At 39.5% G+C, this 20349-nt stretch overlaps 1 protein-coding gene across 9 annotated transcripts in view; it reads right to left on the bottom strand.

Moving 5' to 3' along the window:
- The window catches only part of Fggy (FGGY carbohydrate kinase domain containing), a 492311-nt gene that overhangs the window by 426474 nt on the left and 45488 nt on the right, over positions 1 to 20349 (bottom strand). For all 9 annotated transcript variants that reach the window (XM_045151276.1, XM_045151274.1, XM_045151282.1 and 6 more), the window contains 2 exons: positions 17324 to 17435; positions 12594 to 12745 (listed from right to left, as the gene is read on the bottom strand). In XM_045151276.1, coding sequence (XP_045007211.1) covers positions 12594 to 12745; positions 17324 to 17435 — 264 coding nt within the window. The remainder of the gene's footprint in view (positions 1 to 12593; positions 12746 to 17323; positions 17436 to 20349) is intronic.

The raw sequence follows: 20349 nt of genomic DNA, 5'->3' as shown, positions 1-20349 counted from the left end.
TACTCTACAAGAAAACTTTTAGATTTAATACATGTTAGAAAAGTTTCAGAATAAAAAATTAGCACATAAAATCAGTAGTTTTTACATATTTCAATGAACTTAGTGAGAAAGAAATTAGGAAAAATACACATACACAATAGTTCCCCAAAATTTAAGTACTTAAGAAATATACCTCCCCAAGGGTATAAAAGACCTTTCTACAGAGAAGCTTTAAGACACTGAAAAAAAATGATAATACCACATGTTGGAGAAAACTTCCAAGCTCCTAGATAGGTAGAATCAATATTGGGAAAGAGGATATGTTATAAAAAGTAATCTATAGATTCAGTGCAATTAACCATTGAAGTTACAAGAACATCCTTCTCACAACTAGAAAAAAATTAAACAATTCATATGGAAACACAAAAGACCATGAATAGAGAAAGCAACTCTAAGTCGAAGGAGTACTTTATAGAGGTATCACAATTCCTGACCTAGTGACAAAGACACCATTGTACTCACTCAAAATTAGACATATACACCAATGGAGCAGAAGACCCAGAAATAAACCTTAATAAACGGCTAAAGTCACCTATTTTTTTTTTTTTTTTTTTTTTTTTTTGGTTTTTTGAGGTAGGGTCTCACTGTAGCCCAGGCTGACTGGGAATTCACTATGGAGTCTCGAGATGGCCTCGAACTCACAACAATCCTCCCACCTCTGCCTCCCAAGTGCTGGGATTAAAGGCATGCGCCACCACACCCAGTGTGGGCACCTAATTTTTGACAAAGGTTTTAAAAATATACATGGGAAAAACTACCTATTCAACAAAAGATACTGTCAAAACTGGTTCTCTAAGGGCAAAAGAATGAAATTAGGCTCACACTTCTCATGTTTCAAAAAGATCAACCCATGGCCCACCAAAGACCTTTATGTAAAGCCAGAGACATGGAAAATGTTAGAGGAAAACAGGCACTATATAGAAGTTATAGGAATAGGTAAGAACTTTCCAAGTAGGGCTCCAAAGGAAATAGTCCTAAGAACCAACAAATCAGAGTAAATAAAATTAAAGTTTCTTTACAGCCACTGAAACTATCAGCAAAGTGAAAGGAAACCTAACAGAATTGTAGATCTCTTTGCCAGCTGCTCCTCTGACAGTTGGTTGATATGTAGAATATATAAAAAGCTGCAAAAGTTAAACAACAAGAAAACTACCAATCAATAAATAAGGCTAATAAAATAAACGGACAGTTCTCAAAAGAAGAAACACAAATTGTCCATAGTTATTTTAAAAACCTCAAATTCAGAACTTCTAGTTAAGATGGCAGCGTAGGTACCACGCCAAAGCAGCCTGGGGGGAAAAAAGATGAAAAAACCTCAGCAAAATACACACTTTTACTAAAAAGTGAGGTGTATAGGAAACTGAAGTGGCAGCGGAGAAGTAGAAGAGTTCCAGAGCATCCAGAGGCAGCACAGGCCGGCAAAAGCGGCCCCGGCAGCTCCGCCAACTGCCACGGCGGCAGGGCGCACCAGAAAGCCGCCAGACTCGGCTCCAGCTGCAGGAAAAGCCAGGTGCAGGAGCTTCCCCTCACACCGCGCACTCCGCAACTCAGGAAACATGAGGGGAGAGCGGCAATGAGCTACAGAGGAGCAGACCCCGAGGTACAAGAACATGTGGAGCAGCGAGAAAACCAGAGCAGCTGCGGCTCCCTCCCCTCCCCCACCACCTGAGCCCAGCTCCAGCGAACAGAGCAGCTTCCCGGGACCTGGTCACGCCAACTTGAGCCGACAGCAGAACCCAAGCAGGAGCAGAGTCCAGCAGCAACATCGGCAGCTCCGGAACCGGTACCAGCAGCCCCAGCAGCAGCAGACCCAGGAGCGACAGCAGTGGCAGACCCAGGAGCAGCAACAACAGCAGACCCAGAAGCAGCAGCAGTTCCAGCAGCGGGGGTGCTGATCTGCAGGGCCACAGTTGCCAGGCTTGGTTTGCCCCACAGGAAAGACCAGTGCGCAGCCCAGAAATCAGAACAGCAGCCCAACGACCCAGGCAGCAACTTGACTGAGACCAAAATCATCCAAGGTAACTGGGTTTGCACCAGGGAAGGGTCTCAATTGGTCACAAGCTGACTGGGATCCCTCAACAGACCAGAAATCTTAACCTTTGTGTTGATAGAGTATCTGGTTATTATAATAACTACTCTGGCATACATACTTGGGGCTGTTTTTGACTGAATGGGTACAGTGTTTAGTTAACTTTTAGAATCTACCGGTATTTTATTCCACTCAGCCTGCTTGAATACTCCCATAGCAGGGAAACTCAACCCTAGGAGCACCTTTGTAGATACTCTCAGAGGCTTAAGAGCCACATCTAACACCTTAAGCTCCTACCCTGAAAATATATAACATCAAATCAATTGATACAGCTAAGAATACCAAGCTAGCTAGAAAATCCAAGCATTAACTTAATCCAAGATGCAAAAATATATACATTATAACACAAGAAACACTAAAAAGCAAGACGAAATAAATCCACCTAAAAATATTAATGCATCAGAAATGACCTCCAGTGAGAAGGAATTAGAGGAAATGCCTAGGAATGATTTCAAAAGAATGATTGTAAATATGTTCAAAGAAGTCAGAGAACAAATCAAAGGAGTCAAAGAGGAACATAAAGAAGAAATCAAAGGAATCAAAGAAGATGCAGGACACCAATTTCATGAAAAAAAAGAGGCAATACAAGACATAAATAAGAAAATAGAAATAATAAATAAAAACCAGTCAGAATTACTAGCAATGAAGAACACAGTTAATGAAATAAAAAACTCTGGAGAAAATCTCACTAGTAAAATGGATGAAGGAGAGGACAGAATATCTAAGCTAGAAGACCAGGTGGCAGATCTAATACAGGCCAACAAAGAGAAAGACAAATTTATAGAAAAGTATGAGAGGGAATTTCAAGATATTCGGGACACTATGAAAAGATCAAATATTAGAATTCAGGGCATAGTAGAAGGAGAAGAATTTCACTCAAAAGGCATAGTAGGCGTCTTCAACAAAATCATAGAAGAAAATTTCCCCCAAATTGGGAAGGAGGTGCCAATACAGATACAGGAAGCCTTTAGAACCCCAGCCAGACAAAACCTGGAAAGAACCTCTCCTAGCCATATTATAATCGAACTTCCAAATACACACACCAAAGAAAAAATATTGAAAGCAGTTAGACAGAAAAATCAAGTTACCTACAAAAGTAAGCCCATCAGGATTACAGCAGATTATTCAACACAAACTTTTAAAGCCAGAAGGGCTTGAGGTGATATATTCCAAGTTCTGAAAGATAACAACTGTCAACCAAGGTTACTTTGTCCTACAAAGTTATCCATTCAAATAGACAGAGAAATAAGGATATTCCATGACAAAAGCAGGTTAAAGGAGTATTTGAAGACAAAACAAGCTCTACAGAAAATACTTGATAGAATCCTCCATGCTGAAGAAAAGGAAAAGCACTCATATAAGGAACCTAGAAAAAACAAGCAATACTCAAATACTAGTTAACAGAAGAGAGCGCAGGTAGAACCAGAACCACAAAAAAAAAAAAAAAGGCAAACATAAATACACACCTTTCAATAATATCTCTTAATATCGACAGCCTCAATGTCCCAACAAAAAGACATAGATTCGCAGACTGGGTTAAAAAGCACGATCCTACAATTTGTTGTCTCCAAGAAACTCAACTTTCTACAAAGGATAGACATTACCTTAGGGTGAAAGGTTGGATGACGGTGTTTCAAGCAAATGGGCCTAGAAAACAAGCAGGGGTTGCTATCCTAATATCAGACAGGGTAGACTTTACTCCAACGTTAGTCAAGAAAGATAAGGAAGGTCACTTTATATTGATTAAGGGCACACTCCAACAGGAGGACATTACAATCTTAAACATATATGCACCTAACATGGGGGCTCCCAAATTCGTCAAACAAACACTATTAGAACTAAGGTCACAGATAACACCAAACACAGTGGTGGTGGGTGACCTTAACACCCCACTCTCATCAATTGAAAGGTCTTCCCGGGAAAAAATAAACAGAGACACATCTGGACTAAATGAGGTCATAGGAGGAATGGACTTAACAGATATATACAGGACATTTCATCCAAAGGCTGCAGAATATACATTCTTTTCAGCAGCACATGGAACATTCTCTAAAATAGACCATATATTAGGACACAAAGCAAATCTTAACAAATTCAGGAAAATTGAAATAATTTCTTGCATTCTATCTGACCACAATGGAATTAAACTACAAATCAGTAGCAAGAAAGGCTATAGAGCATACACAAAATAATGGAAACTAAACAATACACTACTAAATGATGAATGGGTCAATGAAGAAATCAAGAAGGAAATCAAAAAAGTTATACAGTCAAATGATAATGAGAACACAACATACCAAAATCTCTGGGACAAAATGAAGGCAGTTCTAAGAGGTAAATTTATAGCCTTAAGTGCCTATATTAAGAAATTAGAAAGGTCGCAAGTAAACGACCTAATGCTTCGCCTTAAAGCCTTGGAAAAAGAAGAACAAGGCAAACCAAAAATCAGTAGACGGGAAGAAATAATGAAGATTAGGGCACAAATTAATGAAATAGAAACAAAAAGAACAATCCAAAGAATTACTGAAACAAAGAGTTGGTTCTTTGAAAGGATAAACAAGATTGATAAACCCTTAGCAAATCTGACCAAAAGAAAGAGAGAAGAGACACAAATTAATAAAATCAGGGATGAACAAGGGAACATCACAACAGATTCCACAGAAATTCAAAAAAACATAGGGACATACTGTAAAAGCATATACTCCACAAAGTATGAAAATCTGAAAGAAATGGATGATTTCTTTGATCTATATGTCCTACCTAAATTAAATCAAAATGAGATGAATCACTTAAATAGACCTATAACAAACATGGAGATCCAAACAGTTATCAATAATCTCCCAACTAAAGAAAGCCCAGGCCCAGATGGATTCACTGCTGAATTTTACCAGACTTTTAAGGAAGAGCTAACACCATTGCTTCTTAAGCTTTTCCAGGAAATAGAAAAAGAAGGAATTCTACCAAACTCCTTCTATGAGGCCAGCATCACCCTGATACCAAAACCAGGCAAAGATAGAACAAAAAAAGAAAATTACAGACCAGTCTCCCTCATGAACATAGATGCAAAAATTCTCAACAAAATATTGGCAAACAGAATACAAGAGTATATCAAAAAGATCATTCACCCTGACCAAGTATGCTTTATCCCAGAGATGCAGGGATGGTTCAACATACGCAAATCTATAAATGTAATACATTACATAAACGGGTTGAAGGACAAAAATCACATGATCATCTATTAGACGCAGAGAAAGCAATTGACAAAATCCAACATCCCTTCATGATAAAAGTCCTACAGAGACTAGGAACAGAAGGAACATATCTCAATATAATAAATGCTATTTATGACAAGCCTACAGCCAACATATTACTAAATGGGGAAAAACTGGAAGCCTTTCCACTAAAATCAGGAACAAGACAAGGGTGTCCACTGTCCCCACTTTTATTTAATATAGTTTTGGAAGTCTTAGCCATAGCAATAAGGCAAGAGACACACATAAAAAGTATACAAATTGGAAAGGAAGAGATCAAGTTATCATTATTTGCAGATGACATGATTCTATACATAAAGGACCCTAAAGACTCTACTAGCAAACTGTTAGAGCTGATCAAAACGTACAGCCACGTAGCAGGATACAAAATAAATACACAGAAATCAGTAGCCTTCATATATGCTAACAACAAACACACAGAGGATGAAATCAGAGAATCACTCCCGTTCACAATTGTATCAAAAAAAATAAAGTACCTTGGAATAAACCTAACCAAGGAAGTAAAGAATCTCTACAATGAGAACTTTCAAACACTCAAGCGAGAAATTGCAGAAGACACTAGAAAGTGGAGAAACATCCCTTGTTCCTGGATTGGAAGAATCAATATTGTGAAAATGGCAATCTTACCTATAGCAATCTACACATTTAATGCAATCCCTATCAAAATTTCAAAGGCTTTCTTCATGGAAATAGAAAAAACCATCCAAAAATTCATTTGGAATCACAAAAAACCTCGAATATCTAAAATAATACTGAGCAACAAAAATGAGGCTGGTGGTATCACCATACCTGATTTTAACCTATACTACAGAGCCATAGTAACAAAAACAGCGTGCTACTGGCAGAAAAACAGACATGTAGATCAGTGGAACAGAATAGAAGACCCAGATGTAAGCCCAAGTAGCTACAGCCACCTGATATTCGATAAAAATGTCAAAAATACTCATTGGAGAAGAGACAGCCTCTTCAGCAAATGGTGTTGGGAAACCTGGATATATATCTGCAGAAGGATGAAAGTCCAGGTAGCTATAGCCACCTGATATTTGATAAAATTGCCAAAAATACTCATTGGAGAAAAGACAGCCTCTTCAGCAAATGGTGTTGGGAAAACTGGATATGGATCTGTAGAAAGATGAAAATAGATTCTTCTCTCTCACCATGCACAAGAATTAAGTCCAAATGAATTAAAGACCTTAACATCAGACCTGAAACTCTGAAACTGCTAGAGGAAAAAGTAGGGGAAACCATTCAACATATTGGTCTTGGCAAAGACTTTCTGAATACAACCCCAATTGCTCAGGCAACAAAACCACAGATTAATCACTGGGACCTCATGAAATTACAAAGATTTTGCACTGCAAAGGACACAGTGAAAAAAGAAAAGAGGCCACCTACAGAATGGCAAAAAATCTTCGCCAGCTATATATCTGATAGAGGATTAATATCTAGGATATACAAAGAACTCAAAAAGTTAAATAATAAGGAATCAAACAAGCCAATCATAAAATGGGCTATGGAGCTAAATAGAGAGTTCTCAAAGGAAGAAATACGAATGGCATATAAGCACCTAAAAAAATGTTCTACATCACTAGTCATCAGGGAAATGCAGATTAAAACTACATTGAGATTCCATCTCACTCCTGTCAGATTGGCCACCATCATGAAAACAAATGATCATAAATGTTGGCAGAGATGTGGAAAAAAAGGAACCCTTCTACACTGCTGGTCGGAATGCAATCTGGTCCAGCCATTGTGGAAAATAGTGTGGAGGCTCCTAAAACAGCTAAAGATTGATCTACCATATGACCCAGCTATAGAACTCCTAGGCATATATCCAAAGGACTCATCTCATTTCCTTAGAAGTACGTTCTCAACCATGTTTATTGCTGCTCGATTTATAATAGCTGGGAAATGGAACCAGCCTAGATGTCCCTCAACAGATGAGTGGATAATGAAGATGTGGCACATTTATACAATGGAGTTCTACTCAGCGGTAAAGAAAAATGAAGTTATGAAATTTGCAGAAAAATGGATGGACCTGGAAAGTATTATACTAAGTGAGGTAACCCAGGCCCCAAAAGCCAAGCGCCACATGTTCTCTCTCATATGTGTATCCTAGCTACAGATGATTGGGCTTCTGCGTGACAATGAAAATACTTAGTAGCAGAGGCCAGTAAGGTAAAAAGGAGACATAAAGGGTAGAGAAAGGAAGGGAGGAGGATAATTAATAGGTTGATATTGTATATATGTAATTACAATGATTGTAATTGGGAGGTAATATGATGGAGAATGGAATTTCAAATGGGAAAGTGTGGGGGTGGGGAGGGATGGAATTACCATGGGATATATTTTATAATCATGGATAATGTTAATAAAAATTAAAAAAAAAACCTCAAATTCCTTAGCCATCAAGAAACTAAAAATTAAAATACTTTGAGATTCCATCTCAGCCCAGTCATAGTGACTATCACCAAGAAAACTAATAATAAGTGCTGGTAAAAAGGGAACCCTTATTCACTGTTGCTGGGAATGTCAACTGGAACACCCACTATAGAAATGACTATGGAGATTTCTCCAAAAGCTAAAAATTATACTACCGTATTACCCAAATATACCACTCCTTGATATATATGCAAAGGACTCAATATGCTACCACAGAAATACTTACACAACCATGTTCATTGCTGCTCTCTCTATTCTTTTTAGCTAGGAAATGGAATCAACCTAGATGTCAATCAACTGGTGATCAGATAATGAAAAGATGTTATACATGCATAATTGGGGTTTAACCAGCTGTAAAGAATAATAAAATTATGATAGTTGAAGGAAATGGATGGAACTGGAAAAATTATATTAGATGAGGTAACCCAATCTCAGAAAGACAAAACTCTCACGTTCTCTCTCATTGGATCCTAACTTTTAATGTTTGTATTGTGAAAAGAATGTGAAAGTGAACATAGGCAATGATGTGAATAAGGACACCACAAGAGGGGAACAAGAGGTGATGAGAAGGTGGAAAGAGGTCAAAAGTAAACATATATAATAAAAGCCAAAAGGATGCTATATTGGAGGGTGTTGCAGACAGCCTCTGGTTGCTGGGATGAACTTCCAAATCAGACACACTTATGGATGAAGAGATATTTATTGAAGCTTACAGATCCCAGATCCGGGGAAGTTCCATAATGGCAGAAGTTGGCTCCACATATATAGGTCCAAGTAGAGAGGGAGAAGCCACAAGATAAAATCCAAAAGCCACACCACACAGCACACTTAGGAATTTCAAGCAAAGCTCAGGCACTTTGCATATCTTCAGACTGGAATTACAAATCTACCTCCACACCTTAGGGCTAAAACATAGAATCCACCCACAATGGCACCACCTCCAGGCAGGTGGCCTCAGATCTAAATTACAAACTTTAGTAAAACCCTGAATATAATGGGAGCTATTCATTCAAACTACCACATTCTGCCCTGGCCCCCATTAGATTCATAACTATCTTACACTGTAAATTGTATGCAGTCCAAACTCAAAGGTCCCCACAGTCTCAAGACAGTTTCAAAGTCATATCTCATCTGATTAAGATTGTCTCTTAGCTGTGAGTCCTGTAAAACTGAACAAGTGGTATACTCTCAACATATTAAGGTACAGCATAAACATTTTCAATTGTTCTAAGGCATAACAGGGAGAGACTGGAGCAATGCAAACTCAACAACCATCAAGAAAATATCAAACATCTACAGTTCATGTCTGATATCATAACAAGTTACTGACAGTCTCTGAATTTTCCAATTCCATCCCTCCAGCTGGGAAGAGTAATCAGGGAAAACTTCCATCTCTAGACAACAGCCTCCATGGTAGCCCTTGCATAGTCCTGGTGTATCAAAAACATCTTCGGGTCTCCACGCAAACCATGGTCCATCTTCCAATGGCATTGTCAGCCTATCAGAGTCACCATGCCCTGCCTCATGCCATGTCTCAGCAGCAACTCCTAGAACTGTGTGTGAACTTCTTCGCTCACCCCATGCATTTTCATGCTTCCAAAACTAATATCAAGGGTGCAGGACACAACCATATTCTTTTTTTTTTTTTTTTTATTATTTATTTATTTGAGAGCGACAGACACAGAGAGAAAGACAGATAGAGGGAGAGGGAGAGAATGGGCGCGCCAGGGCTTCCAGCCTCTGCAAACGAACTCCAGACACGTGCGCCCCCTTGTGCATCTGGCTAACGTGGGACCTGGGGAACCGAGCCTTGAACCGGGGTCCTTAGGCTTCACAGGCAAGCGCTTAACCACTAAGCCATCTCTCCAGCCCCACAACCATATTCTTAATTCAGGGAAGAAATAAATTACAACCTTGAAAAGCAGATTCCTTCTCCAGGCAACTCTTTCCAGAAGAGTTTGCATTTCTATCATAGTCTTTCCTCAGGCATCCCCTCCACTGTTTTAATGTTAAGCAGTTGGGCCATCTTCCTTAAGATTTCTAATGTGTTTGAAAATAGAAGCTTCAGTAATCTAAAACCAGTCTCAGTGCTTGAGTTTTTCCAACTAAAATTCTTAAATCTCTCAGTCTAATATCTTTAGCCAAGCACATCAGTCCACTACAAATTTAACCTTGATCAATCTCTGTGCTTGGGCAGCAGAACACAGCCAGTTCTTATGCAAGTATCTCAGTTCCAATATGGTTTTCTGCAGTCTTTTCTTCCCCTAAGAAAGCCCATAAACCAAACCTCCAAGTTCAATTCTCTCTGCACTTAGCATTTTCAAACTCTCATCATAATAGTCCATAATACTTGACTTGCCACTTCAGAAGGTATCTTCAGTTGCAAGTACCAAGTCCATACCTGTTCCTCCAAAACAAAAGTTCCAAAGGACAAAACTGCACATGGTCAGATTCATCTCACCCCATATCTGGTACCATACCAATTCTATGGCAGATAACCATAGGGCGCTGAGATGAACTTGCAAACCAGGCACACTGATAGAGGAAGGGATATTTACTGAAGCTTACAGACCCAGGGGAATTTCCATAATGGGGAGAGTTCATCCCACTGACACAGGTCCAAGCAGACAGAGAGAAGCTACAAACCAGAACCCAAAAGCTATACCACACTGCACACTTAGGAATTCCAGGCAAAGTTCAGGCATATCTTTAAAATGGAATTCCAAATTTACCTCCACACCTTGTGGCTGGAACCTAAGATCCACCCACAGTGACACCACCTCTATCAAGGTGACTACAGATCTAAATTAAAAACTTTAATAAAATCCGGAATATATTGGGGGCTATCTGAGTGCTCTGGGTTTACCTCTATACGACTCCTCTTGTCTATGTATCCACACAGGAAAACACATCTATCCCATTTTTTCTCTTGCAAATAAGTTTAGGTCATCTTAAACAACCCCATTATCCTTGTCTCTGGTTCTACCTCAAGCAATGTGCTTTAGGAAGCATGCATACACATCTGAATTGAGTCTTCAACCTGATTAAATCTAACTTGCTCACTTTAAAAAAGGTAAAGGGAGGTTTGGGATAAGAAATACTTTACCTACAGCCCAGTATTGTTGCTAGCAGAGTCAGAATCAAGAGTTTCAAAACTGAAGACTCTGTTTTCAAACTCTTAGAAACCATAGAAGGCTTCCATCAAATTAAAACTGATAAAGACAAATAACAAGCCAAACCAGCATTGACTAATGTGGCCTACCTTCACCTGCACCTTCAGGCTCCCTCCTTCAGACACAATCTTTGTAACTGATGGCTTAGCTCTCCTGAAACCTTAGAGCCAGTAAACGAATCACACTGGCTTTTGCTCTTTGATGGATTCCTGCTGCACCAGGCCACCTAAGGGGTTTCAAGTCCCTGAGGTTTTCATAGGAGGTGAACTTTTTCACTCATCTATCTCTATTGGGATCCATTAAGCTGACATCACCATCCTCCACACATCATAAAGGAATCTTAACATCTGGAAATGAGAACTACTGCCAGAGCTTTGACCGGGATCAGCACATCACTCAAGGGCATGGAAACTCAGGGACAAGTAAAATGAGAAAGAGATATCCTGAATGTCAACAAGGCTAAAGATTAATGATTTGGGGCTAAATGTGTATAGACAAAGAAGGCTCCGGTCAAAAGATCTAGACTTAAATCCTGCTTATGCCACTTTCTAATTGGAATGGTAATTGACCTCTCTGAACTTCATCAGAGTGATGAGTATTCAGAGAATTAATTATGGAATTGGTCTGTGTTTGGTTCCAACCCTGATTCTCTTGCCGACTTATTATGTAATTTATTTTATTTTATAATATTTTTATTTATTTATTTGAGAGAGGGAAAGAGACAGAGAGAGAGAGATAATGGGTGCAACAGGGTTTTCAGCCACTGCAAACAAATTCCAGATGCATGTACCAGCTTGTGCAATTGGCTTATGTGGATACTGAGGAATCGAACCAAAGTCCTTTAGCTTTGCAGGCAAGTGCCTTAACTGCTAACCTATCTCTCCAGCCCTTATTTATTTATTTATTTAGTTAGTTAGTTTTATTTTAGAGAGAGACAGACAGACAGAGTGACAATTGGTGTGCCAGGGCCTCAGATATTTAAATCAAACTCCAGATGCTTGTACCACCTAGTGGGCATGTGCAAACTTGTGCTTGCCTAATCTTTGTGCATCTGGCTTATGTGGGACCTGAAGAGTCAAACAGGGTCCTTAGGCTTCTCAGGCAAGCATCTTAACTGCTAAGCCATCTCTCCAGCCCTTATTGTGTCATTTTTGGTGACTTGGTTCCTTTATGAGCTTTAGTTTTCTTGTCTTCAAAGTCTACAAAACAGAGATACTATCCTTCCAAAAAAAGAACAAACAGGCTAGGGATGGTCATGTACTCAGGAGACAGAGGCAGGATCTTGAGTTCAAGGCCAGCTACAAAGGAAGGCCCTCTCAAAGAAAAAGGAAGGAAGGAAAGAAGGAACGGAGTCACCTACTTCATAGGACAATGGGGACTCAGAGATAATGTATAGTCTGTCCCACGTACAACAACTGGAGTAATTCAACAACAACCCAATCAGTAAGATGAGATCAGAACCCCTCCCCAGAGTTTTTGAGAAAAGCAAACATTATAGATTTGACAAGGAATTCTGACTCCATGTTGAAGGAACACTCTACTACTGCTAGTGGCCTCCACTCACCCCACTGCACTCACCTCCTTTAACCACAGGAGCTTTGGAGCCTGCATCTCCACGGACATCACACCACCCACATACTGGAGGACACTGTGCTTGGTCTCATTGATCCTGTGGGCCTGGCTGACAGCTCGATGGTCCAGCCACATGATGATATTTCGACAGGAATCCCCTATAAGACAGGAGACACATAAGGATAGACATGAATTCTAGTTCAAGATTGCAATGAGAGATTCCAAGGGCAGAGTTTTCTGGTAGTTTCATGATCAAGAGTAAAAGTAAATGAACAGTAAGCAGCAAGGCTGTGTGGACCCTGCACCAAACTGCATCCTTTCTAGTGTCTTCCTTGATCAAACCCCAGGGTTGAAAGTTGATACTGAAACCAGTCAAAATCCACCTGTTGCATCACCATCACTATCATTCATAATCTACCAACTATCCCAGCATTTATTCTCTCTTAGATCCCTTTCTTTCTCATCCCTCCTGAGGAGAGATCCTATGGAATAGGACTAAGATAACATGTTGCCTTGATATTTGGCACCTTTAAATATAGACAAATAAGCAAAAGTGGCCATACCTAGCTTCTTACATGGGTGCTGGGGGTCACACTCAGGTCCTCTCCAGCTATCATGCTTGCACAGAAAGAGCTTCTACCCACTGAGCCATTTCCCCAGCATTAAAATAAATTTTTAGGGCTGGAGAGATGGCTTAGTGGTTAAGCACTTGCCTGTGAAGCCTAAGGACCCCGGTTCGAGGCTCGGTTCCCCAGGTCCACGTTAGCCAGATGCACAAGGGGGCGCACGCGTCTGGAGTTCGTTTGCAGAGGCTAGAAGCCCTGGCGCGCCCATTCTCTCTCTCTCCCTCTATCTGTCTTTCTCTCTGTGTCTGTCACTCTCAAATAAATAAAATTAAATTAAAAATAAATAAATAAATTTTTAACTAAAAGAAGAAACCCAACCTTCAAAGGAAAGGACACCCATGGTTTTCCTGACTGGAAAGATTTAAAGGTCCCAAATGGTTGTGAAGTACATGGAATATGAGACAAAGGCCATAGACCTTCCACAGTTGCATTAAAAAGCATTTCCCTAAATTGCAGAGTGGTGCTACTACATGCTGGAATGGCTTCAGCCTCTGGTTCATAGCCAGAGGCATGAAACTTAGAATCATCTGGGTGGCTTTCAAAAATACTGACATCTGCTGGGCGTGGTGGTGCAAGCCTTTAATCCTAGCACTTGGGAGGCAGAAGGAGGTAGATCACAGCAAGTTTGAGGCCACCCTGAGATTACATAATGAATTCCAGGTCAGCTTGGGCTAGAGTGAGACTCTACCTCAAAAAAACAAAACAAAAACAAAAACATACTGACATCCTACCCCAAACTACCAATGACTCGGAATATGCATAGTTGCACACAAGCTGAAAGGATGTTAAAGTGGGGGACACTATCCTTGTTTCTTTTTTTAATCAGATATGAAGATTTAATATAAAATTATAGTAGTGAAAAACCGTGTGGTATTGGTACAAGACTTTAATAGACAGATGAAATAAAATATAGAATCCAAAAATAAAAATTAAGAGCCCCATCTATGTATAGCCTTTTATTTTTCATTAGTATTATTATTAAATGTTGCTCAGAATATTAGAGCTGCTTCTAAACTTCAGTCAGCTGCCAATCAGCCAATGCAACAACACCAGTGAGTACAGTAAGAACATTATAGTGAGAACAGTACAATGAAAACTGACCACTGTCTCAAGAATACTACACTGAGAACAGTACACTCAAAATTAATGCCTAAAGTGAGGAATCACACTGGATACTGTACTTATTTTCATTACTTATGCTCATATTTTAGACAAAAAAGAGAAAGTTAATCCTGTTTCTGTTCTCACAGAAAGTAACCCATAAATAACTGAATGTTAGTTTAACCTTTTATCTACTACATGCCAGGAACAGAGTGAGGTGCTGTCTTTCCTCATAAGCAGCACATAGTTAAGAGGGAATGGTGTGTGCTACACTGACTGATGAGAAGAAGTACCAGGCATGCAGACAGAGATAAGCAATCAGAGAACGCTCTGGCGAGCTGAGCCTGGGTACACAGTTTCTATAATGCAGGAAAGCTATACTTGATTCTGAAGATGACTGGCCCAGTCAACCAAGTGAAAGAAAAGTGAGGAAACAAGTTCTATACAGTAGCACAGACAAAAAATGAATGTCACATTTAAGGGATCTTGAGACAATTCAGTAGGGTAGAGTTGGCCTTACCCAATCACCTTACCAAAGGCAGAGTACTCATCCATGTATTTATTTAATTAAATTTTGAACACTTTAAATGAAATGGTTCCAGCATATTTAGTGAAAAAAAAATACAATGAACCGGCAAAACATCTAAATAATAGATACTGCACAAAGCAGCCTCAATCCTACCTCTTCAGCCCCAGTGATCAACCTTGGCCCCTCTCTCTCCGAAGAGCTCCAGGAAGGGATGAAAGCCAGAGTTAGGCTTTGAGTTTGGTGGCTGAGAGAGAGGAAGCCAGGGCATATGCACTCAGCAGACATCCCAGCAAAGTGGAGGAAAGAACGTAAGAGGATTGCATCATATGATCATGCTTAGTGTTCTTAAGTGGCTGTGCTGATTGGTTGTGTCTTTTAATTGTTTGGTTAACAACTAAAGATACTTTGTCATTCTTTATTCCCCATAATCACTTCAGTTAACCAACTAAGAGCTGCTCCCTGCCATGCAGGTACAAGCAGTCTTTCAGAAAGCTTCAAACCACCTTTGAAGTTCTAATTTAATGTGAGCACAGGAAAATCCACCTCAGATAAAATTTGACTTTCATATACTCTTTTGAAAGTGAAGGAACCAGTAAGGAGACTCCAGCTAGGTGCAGTTGTTACATGTTCAATATTTTAAGTGAAACAAAGTTAGCTCAATACTTATAATTAGGGTTGTACTTGAGCCCCACTTTCAGTAGAACACCTCTAGAGGGCTGAAATTTCAGTCCCCATGAGAAAGATGGTGTCTGGAGACAGGCATAACACACGGGCTAAACGAGGCGCTAGAGTCCTCCACTGTCAATATCACTCTGAAGATTTCAATCATCTATTCATTTGTTCCCAGTCATTCTCCACAGCCAAATTTCTAAAGCCCTAGTACCACTCCATCCAACCGCAGAGCCATCTTGGGGAGTAATCCTCATGAATGGAGTAACTACTACTGCTCAGCCAGAGTTACAAAGAAAACATGTAATTTAGCAGATCAGGCAGTTCGGGCTTCTTGAAACTTGGGACTCTTGAAAGTACTGGCCCAGAACAAGACTTCTACGGCATCCCTAAAACTCATCTGACCTTGACTCAAAGCCCATAGAGGAAAAGAGGGTGGCCTCCGAATCCAGGCTGTAACTGCCTCACCTGGGATTAAGTCACCTGCTGCTGCAGAGCAGGGCATGCTGGTTCACTCTACTTGCCAACTCTCTGGAGTGACCCAGGCCATAGCTGTCCTAGGCCCCTGTGCCAGAACAATGTCAACTAATCCAATTTTTAGGCTCCAATACTTAATAAAACAGGGATTTGTACACATTAAGTGCTAATAAGTGTGTCAAGAAAAAAAGTGTATGTGTGGGGGTACAAGCACACATGTGTAGTAAAGATGGTCATCATCACCACTGTGCTCTCAGCACTTACATACTTTTTCAGCACTTGATATTTATAATAATCACCATTCCACACATTTTTTTCCATAGAAGAAAGCAGAACATAGTCCCTTAACTTGATGTGTTCTTACCTGGTAGGAGAAACTTTCCTGGGCTATGGCTCTCATGTCTCTAGTTCATTATTACATTAATGTTAGAGGAGAATATTGAGACACAGAGAAGTGACTTGCTAAAGGTCACAGCTGAGCATCTATAAAGCTGTCTTATTCGAACGCTAGTGTGTCTCCATGGGCCCTACTATGCACATCACCAATAAGAAAGGGACTACTATAGAGCACAGTCTACAACCAAAGGCCTGGTGTACATCATGGCTCTCAGCGAGACAGACAGTGCTTACAGCCCTCCTCTTCACATGGCATATACTGTTTTCATTGTCCCAGTCTCTACCACTGCCTTATATCTTCCATTTATTGTCACATATGCCATTGGGTTTCTCAAACTTGGCCTACTTCATTTGCTTATATTATTTGCTTATATGACTGATATAGTTTTGGGGGCTTGACCCTAGCAGTGCTGTGAAAATTCTCCAGAAAAAAATCTTTGATGTGGGCACTTTAATTACTGAGGTCACAGCCATCGTTAATGCACTGGTGAATGGAGATGTGTTTTTTTTGTGTGTGGCTTTGAACACAAGCCATCTATTTCCAGCTTCTACATAACACACACGTGCACTTGGATGAATGTGGTATAGAGGCTGTGTGTACAAGGACCGCAAACACTAACAGAAAGGAGCCAAGCCAAATATCTGTTTCAAGGGTGCTCACTCTGAGCTAGTGACCTCATGTCCTGCCTTCACCAGGCTCTCTGCTGTGCTTTTCCACCCTTTCAGACTTTTCAGAACTGATTCCCTCCCACACCCATTCCACGATGCCATCTCACTCATACCAATTATCTGGCATCCTTTTAATTTCTAGGGTGAGATCTGTGGCCTCCATACTGTGATAGGACATATCTAACATGATGCTGTACCTGGGTCCTTAAGACTCACCAGCAAGACTGCTCCTGCCAATATTACCACAGAGAAATGGAGAAGGATCCTACCTTCACGGTTTACTGGTAAAGGATGAAACTGCTTATCCAAGACAACCAGAGAACATGTGGCATCAAACCCAAGTCCTCGGATTCGGTTTAAATTAATTCCTTGTACAACTTTCTGTTTCAAAAGCAAACAAAACAAAATTGATATAAGTTACATAAAATAAATAAGCAAAACCATTAATCAAAACATTTCTAAAATCTTGAAAACATGTCCAAAAGAAAATGAATGACAAAATTATCTAAACGTAAGTCAGCTAAATGTTTAATATTACTATTTAATGTAACTTATCATGTGATACCATGCGTTGACATCACTATTTAGTATAAAATACCTAGGTTCATATCATGTGATGCCATGTGTTCAAAAGTCAGCATGGGACAGTATGACTATAATATTAAATCAAATGTACTGTAAGCAAAATTGCTATGGAAAGAACTTCAACTTTCTATAACTTTATGAGCTAAAGACTTTCAGATTTTCCCACAGTAATTACTAATTGTATCTCTCTCTCTCTCTCTCTCTCACTCTGGGTGGGGGTGTGTGTGTGTGGACTCTATTTCGGGTTGTCATCATAAAAAGCCCAGGGCTGGAGAGATGGCTTAGTGGTTAAGCGCTTGCCTGTGAAGCCTAAGGACCCCGGTTCGAGGCTCGGTTCCCCAGGACCCACGTTAGCCAGATGCACAAGGGGGCGCATGCGTCTGGAGTTCATTTGCAGAGGCTGGAAGCCCTGGTGCACCCATTCTCTCTCTCTCCCTCTATCTGTCTTTCTCTCTGTGTCTGTCACTCTCAAATAAATAAAATAAAAATAAAAAATAAAAGCCCATATTTACTTGATGAAACAAAACTGAAACATTTTATAAAATAAAATAAAAATTTAGAGATGCTAAAACTATTACTAAAAAGCCTTTAATACTAAAATAACAAAACATTTTATTAATAAGAAACAGACAACTAGTGTAATTGGAAATTATACAAAAGACAGGAGAAGTCACTTAACAAAATAAAAATAAATGGTCAAAGTATATGAGTATTTCCAATTTCACTACAATTAATCAATCAAATAAAATACCATTTTGGGGCCAGAGAGATGGCTTAGTGGTTATGCACTTGCCTGTGAAGCCTAAGGACCCCTGTTCAAGGCTCGATTAATCAGGACCCATGTTAGCCAAATGTACAAGGGGGCACACACGTCTGGAGTTTGTTTGCAGTGGCTGGAAGCCCTGGTGTGCCCATTCTCTCTTTCTCTCTGCCTTTCTCTCTGTCTGTCACTCTCAAATAAATAAACAAAAATAAATTTAAAAAATATCAATTTTCAGTTTTTTATATTCAGAAAAATAATAAAATAACAATATATAATAGCGGCAAGAAATTTGGAAGGGGACCCTCTTGAACATTATTCTACAATGTAATTATTAAATGCAAATTGTGGAAAATAGTTTAATAGTACTTATTAAAAGAAAAATATGCATGTGTATTGACCCAGTGATCTCTTCTTGGAACCTATCTTAGCAAATTACCATAGGTACATACATTGATAGATTAGAATAGGATAAATGCAACATGAATGAGAGTATAATTTAAAAAATCAAACTATATTTTATTGAATAAATTATGGCACATCTATAAGATGGAATACTACACAGAAATTACATAGAAAGGGGTAGAGAATAAATCTCTGGGCATGGAGATTTGAAAAGGTCAGCAAATCCTAACAAAATGCTTGTATAAAAATAGATAGGCATGGGCATGGTGGGGCATGCCTATAATCCCAGCACTCAGGAGGCCAAGGTCAGAGAATCCCATTGAGTTTGAGGCTAGCCTGGGGCTATAAAGTGATTCCAGGTCAGCCTGGGTGAGAGTAAAATCCTACCTAGCAAAATAAATAAATAAATCAAAATAAACAATTTGAGGGCTATGAAAATTGATATAAGCTGTATGATAAATTGAGAAACATTTTTTCTTGAAAAACAAAATTTGTACATAAACATTGGCATTAAAAAATAAAAATTTGTCTGGTGAAGCATGCTCACTGGGAGCAGAAGGCAACAAGAACCAAGGAGATGAACTACCCTTTGTACATCAGCCAGGGCCCAAGTGAAGCCACAGAGGATTGGCAAGATGAGCAAGAGTGCTGCTTCCATGGCGAGTCTGACAGCCTGTGGCCGGGTGATTGAGACAGACATTGAGGACACTCAAAATGCACCAAAATAGGAATCCTGAAGCTGCTGGGAGGTCAATACAAAAGCAGACTTAAAACACACCCACCATGTCTCTGGAAAATTTGCAGAAGAGGGGACAGAAAGACTGTAAGAGCCACAAAGTAGGAGAGAATATCCAGAGGCACTGCCCCACCACTACCACCACCACAATGACTGATGGCTGCTCTCACAACTCATAACCCACAACCCCATGGTGAATACCAGCAGTCCCACTGAGGAGGGTCCTCAGTAAAACAGGGGCACAGAGGAGGGAAATGATGGTACTCTGCTTAATAATAAATAAATAAAAATTTAACTCCAGATAGGGATTTCTCTGGGAAAATTTATCAAACATTTAAGGAAAAAATTATATAAATCCTTTTATACACACCTACTTAGACTATAGTGAAGGAAGAAAAACTTCCCAACAAATTTTATATGATCAAGACATCATTTTAAAAGGATATTACAGGAGTTGTGAATTTAGCTCAGTGGTAAAACCCTTGCCTAGTCCTGGGTTCATCCCAAAACAAACAAACAAACCCTAACAAAATTACCAATAAAGCAGGCAGATACATGTCTAACAAAATATTAACAAACCAGATCTTAAAGCAGATAAAATTGACATTACATACAATGACTATGTAGCTACCCCAGAAAATTTATACAAACGGAAAGACAACACCTAAAAAAAATCAGCAGCTGACATCCTACTTAATGTTAAAATAAGTAATTTCCCTTGCTAGAAATAAACTTTTACCATTTCTGTTCAACTCTAGGTTAGCATTTAAGCAAATAAAATAAAGAAAGAAAAATAAATAAAATGCATA

Source organism: Jaculus jaculus, chromosome 5, assembly GCF_020740685.1.
Source record: "Jaculus jaculus isolate mJacJac1 chromosome 5, mJacJac1.mat.Y.cur, whole genome shotgun sequence".
NCBI classification, from domain to species: Eukaryota; Metazoa; Chordata; class Mammalia; order Rodentia; family Dipodidae; genus Jaculus; species Jaculus jaculus.
Note: the sequence above shows the minus strand (reverse complement) of the source record. Positions and strands in the feature narration are given on the sequence as shown.